Source organism: Anastrepha obliqua, chromosome 4 (assembly GCF_027943255.1).
Source record: "Anastrepha obliqua isolate idAnaObli1 chromosome 4, idAnaObli1_1.0, whole genome shotgun sequence".
NCBI lineage: Eukaryota > Metazoa > Arthropoda > Insecta > Diptera > Tephritidae > Anastrepha > Anastrepha obliqua.
In genome coordinates this window covers 59,938,887-59,950,894 of record NC_072895.1, presented here as the reverse complement: position 1 = coordinate 59,950,894, position 12,008 = coordinate 59,938,887, and the positions used below count along the sequence as shown (strand labels likewise).

Sequence of the window (12,008 nt, the reverse complement as noted above, 5' to 3'; positions counted from 1 at the left end):
AGCTTTGCTAGTGAAGTAAAACTTTCTCTCTACCAACTTTACTACTTTTATCTAATCAAATTTTAAATTTTTTGAAAATTACACTTAAATTTCTGGTTAGAATCTTCCTCTCATAAACTTGTTTGTAGGAAATGAAGTTAATTGAGCGGTTTTTATAATTAATTAAATTAAATGAATCAAAGTATTAGCATATGGAAAAAGACAAATAAATTTTAACAGCTTAGTGCAAAAAAAAAAAAAATAAATTTAAATTTAGTGTAATTAATCACACAATTAGTTCAACTTTAACAGTATCACAACTACAATAAACACACCGCAATGCATACGTATGGAAGTACCCAATATTTGAGGCAACCAGAAAAAGAATCATCAATATTAAGTGCATATGTATGTACTTGAAATATGTAATACATATTGTTATAATATTTATTGTAAAGAACTTGGTCTGTAAATGGCTTTTTGTCAAAAACCAAAGAAAGACAGTATAGTTTCAGTCGCAATAAATAAAATTGTATTGAACCATGGAAGGAAGTGTGTTTTTTTTATCAGTTGTATTTATATCATTTCGTCTATAAATACGAGTATACCTAAATGTTGATGTAAGTATTAAATAATTTATGATTAAATTACACAGGCGTTATAAAATTAATTACAACGTTTTTATTATATTCTTTTGTATTGCATACTAATATGTAATATGGTAATAGTCAAAAGTTACACTTTTCTCTTTTTTTTCTGCATCAACAATATAATTAACAAATTGCTGCAACTTTAAACTCTTACAAACAATGAATGTTATTTATTCTTGGCTCATATTCAGCGATGACATATCTGCGCTGGAGTCGGCGACGTGATATGAAGAGTCAAGTGGCAAGTCTAAGTCATCGTCCAAAAGCATTTTGCGCATGCGCTCTTTATAGCTGTAAATTTAGAACATAAATAAGTTATACAGTTTCGGTGCTCGACAAAAGACTATAACTAAAAATTTTTAAACGACTCAAAATTATTTCCAACCTTGGCCTGTCGTTTTCGTATCTCATGTTGTCAATACAACTTGTTTTCTAATTCATTAAATTTTTGTCATATAGAATACTTACACTTGACTGTCGGGATTATTTTCCTGATTACGGCATTTCTCCAACTTTTTTTCGATCATTTTCACTTTGTCTTTCGCTGGCAGTTCGTATGTCTTCACCATGAAACGTATTTCTTTAAATCGAATATTAAAGTAATTATTTTGGATATAACTTAAGTAAACTTGCGAAACTTACTACGCACAGCCTCTATTAGAACTGGTAATTTATCGCGCGCCGCCACAAATAAGTTTTCCGTCACATAGCTATCCAAATTTTCCTGCTCTTTACTAGCCGCATGCAGCACAGCTGCTAACGCAATCTAAAACAGAGAATCTGACATTTAGTACGTGTGCTCTTTTATGTTGAGTTGTGAACATTTCGTACCTGCGATGGCGCGTATAGAAGGCAGGCATCGGTAAAGAAAGTCTTTTCTATAAATTCATCAATATGAGCTCTCAAGCGCTCGGGATTCGGCATATTGCTGCGCGTCTGCAATGTCACAAAATTATTTTATGCAAAGTATATCGCTTAAATGTAGTGAAAATCTTACCTTGATGTCGATGAGAAAACCTTCGACGGGTCGATATGGATTGTGTACTGTTAGGTAATAATTAAGCTGCTGCATCATTAACAGTTCATTTGATAGTATAATATCCATAGCTTTATTACGATCGCCTTTTATATTACCCACGAACTGACCAATGGATACATTAAATTCTTCCACTTTGCAAGCCAAATAAACGCACGTGGCGCTGAAATAAAGGAATAAACTATTAGAAACTCTGTTGTATTTTTTATTTTCTGCAACATTCACAGTATCTCCTTTGGATGATAATCCATCGGTGTATTGTTCAGGTAGAAACGTTTGAAATAATGGAATGCAGTGCCAACAACACATTTTGGCATGGGTGGCTCGAACCTTCGGCAGAAATCATTTAAATAAAGCTCATATTGTTTCAGCAGAATACGTTCTTCAGTGGGCAAGAGGAAGTAGGACTCGCGTTGTTCCTTCTGCAAGCACACACATATCACAAATATCTCAATAATTGATAGTTGCTTGAAGTTATCTTCATACTTACATTCATCTCAGCACCATGTGTATTAATGTAATTTACATTTCTTTCCAAACGTAATTCATTAAGTTGTTGTTCATTTGAAAAAGTCCAGAATCTCTTTTGGGAGCTTAAAGGAAACATTGTCACAACCAACTGTAATATATTTACACAGTTTCCTCTTCTTTCGGATGGATGTACACAAATTCACAATTGTATAAGAACCAGTGAGAATAAGTACAGGGCGATTCACATGATAATATAATGAATTCATGTGAATAGATTTCGTTGACTGTTATTTTGAATACAACCATGGGCAAAGCGATTATTTTCATGGATCATAAATATGTATACAAAATAATTTAGAACAAAGTAAACAGAGGTAAAATTTAAATAAAATGAAATAATATGAAAATGTTGTAAAAGGATATAAAATAAAATAAAAAAAGTGCGTGTAGCGCAGTACACATAACAGAAGTGAAACTTTCAAGGCAGACAAAGAAAGAAGGAGAGACCCGAGGCAGAAAGAATATACTGGGGGAACGATATGAAGTGTTACCAACAGCTGAGCGTGTTGAAGCTTAAATTATGACAATGAGCAATTGTTTTTGTACTCTAGCTTTAAAGTATAACTTCCGTGTAGGTGTGTAAGTATATATACATATGTATGTAGTAATAAAGTAGTCATCGAACTTTGACATATCACTTTGACACATATTAACAACTAGAAACTATCTACTGGAAGTTTTCAAAATCGCATCACTCAATTGAATTCCCCAACTTCCTATCATATGATACCCACAAGAACATGCATACATACATACATACACACATAATTAAATACAAATTTGCATATTCTCAATAACATAACATACAGATTACGAGTACTATCCGAATAATCTCCCTTAAGAATGGGCTTCTTTCTCACTCCCTTCTACACTTAGTATTCACTTATACACACATACATACATAGATATATACATACATATTTATATAAGTTATACTAGTCCATCACTAAATATGTATAAAGTATAGCTCTCTCTCTCATTTTCCTCTAAGTTATATCTTTTTTCTCTCTCGCGGAACGAAAATGCCCAAAAAGTTGCATGGCCTTGAAATTTTACTCTCCATTCTCGCTCGTACATCGACGCCTAAGAAGTTCAAGTTCAAGAAATAAATAAAATGGAATTACATAAGTACAGCTAAAAGCAATTCTTGTTTTCAATTGGCCATTCCAACCCCGCAGCGAGCTTGGCTGTATCCTGTATTACACACAAGAATGCACCGTCTTACCAGGATAGCGGCCATTTTTCAATTTTCTCCATGTAATTTTTTGGACGACAAAATTTAACATGAAATGCCATAACATCTGCATTTTGCCATGGTGTCAGATCAAATTGCCAAAAGATAGCGGGTGTTTTATTAACAAAGGCTCTCTTCGTCCTGCCTCAAAAACAACAGGAATCCTCCATATTGGATCGCGAATACTCTAATTGCATAGAAATTTTAATACCTACACAGATCTTCTTCACAAGCAGCCTCAAGGCCGGAGTTTACCCCTCTAGATACTTATGGAGAGTGGCAACCACCTTAGTGTAGATCTTTTTCAGGGATACTCGACTGTGTAAGGTGCCTCCTTTTTCAGAATGTTTGGTTCATTACTATGAAGTTTTTGTGCAAGCGTGCAACATTTTTGAATATTTACCATACATTCTTTATTTCACCTTAAGTTAACTTCTGAAATCAAGTAAATTTTTTAAGTTTATTTACTCTGCCTGCTTCAAGTAACTGAGAAAAAATATTTCACTTTTGTCTCCCCCTTTCATCAAAATTTTATTGCAATAAATAATAAAAATTATTAATCAATTTACAAACTAACAAAATTTTTAGTGACATACAATAATGGGCACAAACTTTAATTATATACCATGCGCTCTTCAAGATGAACTCCGAACCATAGCCAATGCTATAGTAGCCCCCGGCAAAGGAATATTGGCGGTCGATGAATCGCCTGGTTCAATGGCTAAAAAATTTTCACCGTATAACTTACCAAACACCGAGGAGAATCGACGTATATATCGACAACTTTTGTTTACAACCGAAAATCTACAGGAACACATATCGGGTGCTATTTTACATAACGAAACTCTTTACCAGAAAACAGACGACGGAAAGACATTTGGGGATCTGCTACGGCATCGTGGTATAATAGTTGGTATTAAAGTAGATAAGGGAATTGTCCCGCTGCCTGGATCGCTGGATGAGAGCACTACCGAGGGTCTGGACGATCTCTATTGCCGTTGTGGTAAATATAAGCGCGATGGTTGTGATTTTGCTAAGTGGCGTTGCGTTTTGAAAATTGGCAAGCATATACCCACCTACCAAGCTATAATGGAGAACACGAACGTACTCGCACGTTATGCCTCCATTTGTCAGTCGCAGGGCATTGTTCCGATTGTGGAACCGGATGTATTAGTTGATGGTGAACACGATATCATGAGAGCACAAAAAGTAAAATATTATTTCTGTTTATATGTTCTTAGGTATATTAATAACCAATGCTTGTACATAAACAGGTGACGGAAACTGTGTTGGCTGCCCAGTATAAAGCATTGAATGATCATCATGTATACTTGGAGGGCACGCTTTTGAAACCGAATATGATTACACCCGGACAGAAATGCTCACGCAGAAACTCGCCCGAAGAAATAGCCTATATAACAGTACAGAGTTTTTTGAGAACAGTACCAGCGGCTGTACCAGGTATTTTCAGAAAACAAAAGAAATTTTGAACATTCAAAGCTATATTTTATTAGTTATTGATAAGACCAAATTATTCACATGAATTATACTCGTATGTTTCATAAGTTTTTTCTTTAATATCCCCGTAAAATCCTAGATAGATAATTTTGATCGACTTCTTTTCGCAAGTTAGGTTAGGTTAGCTTGGTTGGCAATAAGCCACGCATAGACCTTTTGGTCCCTAGCGATACCAGATGGAGACCGACTTCTATGAATACTTGAAGTAGACATCATGTAGGATGTCAGCGCTTTTGGCGAATCTAAGTAGGGCTGGGAGCTCCGCTTTTGAGACGTCTTCCAGACCCTCAAACAGTGAGGCTCCCAGGCATCTTAGTCGCGTTTTTGATAATGCCGGACAAACGCACAGAAGGTGTTCTAATTTTTTCCTCAACATCCTCTTTGCATTTTCTGCATTTGTCCGTGTTAGCAATCCCTATCTTGTACGCATGTGCAGCCAATAGATTATGACCTGTTAGCATGCCTATAATAGTTCTGCATTCCTTTCGCGAGAGTGTAAGTACGAATTGAGTCAGTTTTTTGTCGTTAGTTCTACACATGAGTTTTGCTGTTTTGCATGTGGTCAGGTTAGTCCACCAGCTTCCACTTGCCTTTTCATGTGGTCGTCCCTTTCGTTGTATATTGCGTTTAGCGGTTTTGGTATGTCATTCTCTTGCTCAAAAGGTAGTGTAACAGCACTTTTTGCTATCTCATCTACTATTTCGTTCCCCATAATGCCTTTGTGACCAGTAACTCAAAAGATATGCAGCCTACTGTTTCCGGCTAGCCTTTCTATGGCCTCCCTGCTCCGTCGAACATTTTTGGACTTAATACAATATGAACTTATTGCTCTTATTGCTGCTTGACTATCCACTTATATATTAATTGTTGAGTTCTTTCTTGTTCTAGTGTAGGCTACCTCCGCGGCTTTCCCCACAGCAAAAACCTCCGCTTGGAAAATACTGCTGTGGTCTGGCAGCTTGATAGGCTGCCTTATTCCTAGTTTTGAGCAGTAAATACCCGCTCCCACTCCGTCTAGAGTTTTAGAGCCATCTGTATAGATGTGAAAAGTTCTATGGCCAGGCTTCATGCCTTTGTGCCATCCCTCCTCTTCAATTGTAGTGCAAAACCTTCTCTCCCAATTAAAGTACGGAGTCATGTAGTCCGTGCCACCTGAGCTCCACTTTCCCATTGAGCTGTGACCGAAGGTTCTGCAGGTGAATACCCCCGCAGCCATTAGCCTCCTCGTGGATTTCGCTGCCAGGTTTTCCGCCATGAGGTCAATAGGTGGCATGCTGAGTATCATTTCCAGCGCCGCCGTTGGAATGGTTTTCATCGCTCCTGTTATGCACAGAGCAGCGAGTCGTTGAATCCTTTCCAATGGCATTAAGAATGTCTGTTTTTCTTGTTGCAGTCCACCATACCAAGGCTCCATACAGCAATATCGGTCTAACTACTGCTGTGTAGCACCAATGCATCAGAGAGGGTGATAGACCCCAAGTAACGCCCAGCATTCTTTTACATGCGTACAACGCATTACTGGCCTTTTTCACCCTCTCCTCAACGTTGTGCTTCCACATCAATTTGCTGTCCAGTATTACTCCGAGGTACCTCGCATAATCTTTGAGAAGTAGTTCGTTGTTGCCTAGCCTCGGGAGGTACCATGTCCGTTTTTCCCGCGTTTATCCCTCGCAAGTTGCAAACGTTTGAAATCCATTCGGGGAACTGAATTTTTCAGTGCAGCCGAATTCAACGAACTAAATAAATATTCACAGAGTTCATCATTTCATCTTCTTTGGTTCCTAAGGTCATAAAACTTTCACAGAAATCTTACCTAAGAACCGACTTGATAATGGATTTATCGGATGTGGTTGTTGTTCTGCTTTACCTGCCGGTTTACTTACCCAGAGGCAAGATGTTATCCTTGTTCCCTATGTACTAATTAGATTTATTTTCCTTTCTTCCTAATTTCTCGAAAGCAAGAGGACGGCACAGATATTGAGATTAGCATACATATAGTATACTTCATCGTATTTAATTTTAGAACTTTGCATCCCTTGCCCCAGCATATTCATCAGCTGTATTATTTTCGCCGTCTTCATCATGTGAGTTTAGAAGCCCTTCAGACAGTCCTCTCTTTATAGGTCTCCTCCAGGTTTCGCACATAATGACTATCTGACTAATGATATATTTGCCGAATCTAAATCCTCGAGGATACGGTAAAAGCAGTCTTCTGTCGGTACTTTGTTTATAAAGTACTCCGTCATTATTTCAATAAGTCCATTAGGTCCCATGGTTTTGAGATGCTTAATACGTGAATTCGTGAAGATTTGCTGCAATAGATCAATTTTACTCGCAGTGACTAAGCGACTAGGCCACCCAGCCGCCTTGATTCTCCAACTGGGGCTAATCTAATTTAGATTTTATAGTTCAATTATTGCTATTTTCACTATTAAGCTCTGACATTGAGAAGTTTTTCATTATCTACAAAACTTGTTCATGTTTTTACCATATAGTGGATTACCGAAGCATCTCAGTCCCTGAATCCTCGCTCTTATACTATCATTTCTCGAATTTCGGGAGCTTTTTTATTCTCTCTCTCTCTCGTCTTACCAAAGAACGTCTGATTCTCACTCGTTGTATTCTTAACCGTAGTATTGGTAATTATCGCAAATACACACAGTCCTCATTTTGAAATTTCCAGTTGGCAAATTTCTATTTACGTGACTAATATTTTAAAGGTATTGTATTTCTTTCGGGTGGTCAATCGGAGGAAGAGGCCTCTGTGCATTTAAATGCAATAAACAATGTAAACTTAAAGCATCCTTGGGAACTCTCATTTTCGTATGGACGTGCACTGCAAGCATCAGTACTGGAAGCTTGGGCTGGAAAAAATGAAAACATTGCACGAGCACAAAATGAACTTCAAAAACGAGCTAAGGTGAGTAAAAAATAAATGAATCCAGAAAAAATATAAAAACCTACGATCCGGGAATAAATCTTTTAATAGCTATGTGGTGGCCCTCGAAGCATTTTCTAGCTTCACTGTTGAGAGTTTTTGGGTTTTTATACCCGACATAGTACAACAAGTTCAGCAAGGTGGTACGACTTTGTTCACACAAAATGTATGAAGTTACGAAAGAGCTTAAATCCCTCTATAACAGTCCGTCCGACTGCGCAAACGAAAAACTTGAAAATAGTACTAAAAAGGTGGTACGAAATGTTCTTGAATTGTTCTATCTTTAACACCTTTAAAAGCGTGGCCGGAATAAGTCTGCCGAAAAAGTGAAGTTAAGTTACTGACATGACCTTATCTCCACTATTAGCAAATAATCTATAGAACTAGCAAAGATCGGACTATCATGAAAGGAAATTTTAGGAATCGTGGACAGATCGAATAAATCCTATGGACGACTCTATCAACCATAAATAGATTATTATTAGAAGGCCATTACGCACTGCGACCAGAGCTGATCTATTGTGAAAGGCCTATTTTGTAACCCTAGAGTTTTAGGCTTTTTAAAAATTTTAGCACAGTTTTGGGTTTGTTGTTCCAAAGATTGCATGGAGCTACTACGATACCACCAAGGTGGTGAAGTCTTTGTCTGCCCAACGCAGGACATTCACAAAGCACATGTTCTGAGCTTTCTATGTCCGTTTCGCAAAAGCGGCAGACATTGGTCTCGGATAGACCAATATTATTTAGATGGTACCTCAGGCTGCAGTGACCTGTAAGGTATCCTGTTAAAAGACGCAGATCTACTCTGTTTAGTGAGAGAAGTTTGTCAGATATTCCTTTGTTGGGACTTAGGAATAGTTTGGCATGACGCTGACCGGCACAGTTTAGCCAGTGTGCGGCAAGTTTTCTTTCTTCCCATATCCTAAGGAATTCATTTATGTGGCCTTTTGTCAGTCCACAGAAAGGCTCAGGACCAGTAAGTTGCATATTTGCTCCTTGTTTTGCAAGGTCATCAGCCATTTCATTTCCCTCATGTCCTTCATGTCCCGGAATCCAGCATAGTGTTACTATGTTGAGGTTTCCTAACGTGTTTAGAAGGTTTAGGCAATCATTTACCAATTTAGAGGTGATAGTTGTTGATAGAAAGGCTTTTAGAGCCGCTTGGCTATCTGAAAGTATGTAGATGTGAGTACCTCTCATTTTCCTTCTAAGGCATTCTCTCACACATATTTCAATGGCATGTATTTCTGCCTGGAATATTGTTGAGTAGGATCCCATCGGAATCGATTTTTTGAATTTGGGCCCATTGATTCCTGCCCCTGTTCTACCATTTTCCAATTCGGACCCATCAGTAAACCATAGCTGGGAGCCAGGTTTGAAAGTGATAGAGTTAGTTCTCCAGTCTGTTCGTTCATTGATTATAACCTGAAGAGTATTGGTTTGGGTGATAGTATATCATCCCTATGAAGAATGGGACTATGTAGGAAGTCTTCCAAGATCTTTAAATGTCCTTTCATATCCCCACTTTTAAGTTCAGATATACCTTTTAATCTTAAGGCACTCGAGCGAGCTTCCCTTTCAATTAGAATTGGAAGCGGTGGTATGTTCAGGAGCACACCCAATGCATCCTGTAATACCAACACATACCAGGCGATGCAGTTTGCTTAATTTGTTTGCTGCCTTTCTTTGCTTGACCTTGGGCCAACATGCTAAGGATGCATAAGTGAACATGGGTTTCACAACTGTGGTGAATGTCTAGAAGGTCATTCTAGGGTTTAGTCCCCATGTCTTACCAAAAAGCCTTGTACAGGCAAAGAATGCCCTTGTGGCTTTTGAAGTAACTCTGTCAATATGGGAATTCCACGTAAGCGTTTTGTCAAGACTGACGCCAAGATAGTTCGCTTCTGTCGAGAGTTGAAGTGTTGTTCCATTAAGGGTCGGACATTTGAGATTTATGTTCCTTCTCCTAGTAAACGGTACAATTGTTGTTTTGGATGGGTTGATGGAGAGCCCTTTTTCCGTGCACCATTTGTTTATTATTGTAAGGGCTTGCTGCATGCGATCCGAAATGGTTTCCTCATGCCAGCCTAATACATAAACTACTAGGTCATCAGCGTAACCCTGACTGTGAAATCCTAGGTTATTCAGTTTGTGGAGAAGTTCATAAAGAGATTGTCACGTATGAAAAGTTTCACATACTGAACGATTTTCAAAATACTTAGAATTTGGAAATATTTTCCAGGAAAAGTTATGCATGTTGAAATGGTAAAACGTACCGAAAAAGCTGTAAATTTTCAAAATGATTGTTGTTGCCGTTGTAATCATAAAACATATCTTTAGTTAGAAATCCATTAGAGTGACATTCCACGGCCTAGTCATTCCTATAACCGAGACTCAACTATTTAGGGAACGCTGAGTACTTTTAACCATTCCTTGCTCTTGTTATTTTTTACTTTTCATAAAATATTTACAAAATAGTTTCCATGACTCACATACATATTATGCATGGATGTTTTTAATTATTATTTTATTTTAGGTCTATATATGTACCTATTACGTAAAACTTTTTTAATGGTAATTATTATTTCCTATTTATTTCAAAGGCAAATGGACTAGCCCGCTATGGCAAATACGTCGCTGGCTCTATACCACCATTCAAAGCTGATCAAAGTTTGTTTGTGGAGGATCATAAATACTGAGAAATAAAGGACAACCTATACGTATACACATGTTTAGATAATATGTCTATATTTTTTTCTAAACAGTTGGTCCCTTCATTTGTGGAAAAATATCTAGACGCACACCATAAATTGGAGGAAGAGCTCGGCCAAACACCCAATAAAGGGTGTAAGTGCCAATTATATATATACAAGTATATTGGCTATGGGAATAAGTTTCCGCCCTCGTAAAAGAGGTGTCGCTGCTGATACTATTTTTGTTTGTTATGTTTCATGATTACCTTTTGAAGAAAAGTGCAGTTGATGTTGACAGATCAACCGTATTTAACGTTTGCACGCGATGGAAATGGTCCAGAAAGCAGGTAACTGGGTGCCACTGGGTGCAATTGAAGGAGAGGGATATTGAGAGACGTTTGATGGCGTGTGAGATGCTTCTTGCTAAATCGGTCCAGAAATATTTAGAGCAACTGAATTGGGTAATCTCCCCGTATTCCCCAGACATTGCACCTTCGGATTACCATCTGTTCCGATCAATGCAGTCAGCCCTTATTGGAGAGCGGTTCACTTCTTACGAAATCATCGCAAACTGGCTCAATGAATTAATCAAATCAAAAGAACTCGAGTTTTTCTTCAGAGGAATCCGTATGCTGCCTGAAAGATGGAATAAAGTTGTAACTTTCAATGGCAGATACTTCACATAATATCATGTATCATATTATATAATTGTTTAAATAAGTCGTAACTTTGGCTAAGAAATGACGGAAACTTATTCCCATACCCAATGTATTTTTCCCCTTTTATTATTTACACAGCTTTTCACATTATCTGGCGTAGAAACAAAATATTGCAAGTTTTGATTAGTTTATAAGAAAATTAAACAATAAAAGTAGTATTGCTGGTACGAAATATTTGTATGTTTTACATGTGCCTAAAATATATGAATAAGTATGTACATTAGAGTGGGTGAATTTGTTTTTAAAATAAATAACCGACTTTATTTCGGCAAATGAGATATTCTACTGGCAATTCTGAACGAAGAAGTCTATCGAAGCATAGCTATAAAATGAATTTCGAGCCTCCTTATATTTCATTCTACTTATTAATCCCCAATATTTTTTTTTTTTAATATATTTTGTAACAGTTTTTTGGAAGAAAATGGTATGTACATATGCATGTAGTTTTTTGCTATATGAAATTAAAATTTTGATTTTACTTTTCTCACAACTTTCACGCTGGAAAGTGTTTTGCAATGTACTCGTATACTCAATTTGACTATTTTTATTTTCTCTACTTTAAACCAAAAAAGCTATTTTTGAAGTTATGTAATGTCAAATTATTAAAAAAATATATATAAACGGTGGTTAAGTTTCAAGGGCCGGTGTTGATTTTGAATAAAATACAATTTTTTTAGGAAATTATTGTCATTTCTCTTTAATATGATAAT

The 12,008-nt window shown here is 37.1% G+C and overlaps 2 protein-coding genes across 2 annotated transcripts; one reads left to right on the top strand and one right to left on the bottom strand.

Annotated features, from left to right (window-relative positions):
* Positions 1-637: 637 nt before the first annotated feature.
* Positions 638-2,317, bottom strand: LOC129244533 (cyclin-H). The gene is made up of 7 exons (XM_054882209.1): positions 2,156-2,317; positions 1,891-2,087; positions 1,627-1,828; positions 1,461-1,565; positions 1,272-1,395; positions 1,098-1,209; positions 638-920 (listed from the first exon to the last, which is right to left on the bottom strand). The coding sequence occupies exons 1-7, from the start codon at positions 2,270-2,272 to the stop codon at positions 800-802; spliced, it is 978 nt and encodes a 325-aa protein (XP_054738184.1). The 5' UTR covers positions 2,273-2,317; the 3' UTR covers positions 638-799.
* Positions 2,318-3,915: 1,598 nt separating this feature from the next.
* LOC129246118 (fructose-bisphosphate aldolase-like) lies at positions 3,916-10,628 on the top strand. The gene is made up of 4 exons (XM_054884667.1): positions 3,916-4,639; positions 4,705-4,891; positions 7,669-7,868; positions 10,490-10,628. Exons 1-4 carry the CDS (start codon positions 4,031-4,033, stop codon positions 10,583-10,585), a joined length of 1,092 nt encoding a protein of 363 aa, XP_054740642.1. The 5' UTR covers positions 3,916-4,030; the 3' UTR covers positions 10,586-10,628.
* The last annotated feature ends 1,380 nt before the right edge of the window (positions 10,629-12,008 follow it).

Bases quoted from the DNA above. Each gene is read 5' to 3' on its own strand.
- LOC129246118 (XM_054884667.1), top strand. From the start codon at position 4,031: ATGGGCACAAACTTTAATTATATACCATGCGCTCTTCAAGATGAACTC. The intron at 4,892-7,668 runs GTATTTTCAGAA...AATATTTTAAAG, and splicing joins AGTACCAGCGGCTGTACCAG to GTATTGTATTTCTTTCGGGT. The intron at 7,869-10,489 runs GTGAGTAAAAAA...TTTATTTCAAAG, and splicing joins AACTTCAAAAACGAGCTAAG to GCAAATGGACTAGCCCGCTA.
- LOC129244533 (XM_054882209.1), bottom strand. From the start codon at position 2,272: ATGTTTCCTTTAAGCTCCCAAAAGAGATTCTGGACTTTTTCAAATGAA. The intron at 1,829-1,890 runs GTGAATGTTGCA...CCTTTATTTCAG, and splicing joins TATCATCCAAAGGAGATACT to CGCCACGTGCGTTTATTTGG. The intron at 1,566-1,626 runs GTAAGATTTTCA...GTGACATTGCAG, and splicing joins GTTTTCTCATCGACATCAAG to ACGCGCAGCAATATGCCGAA.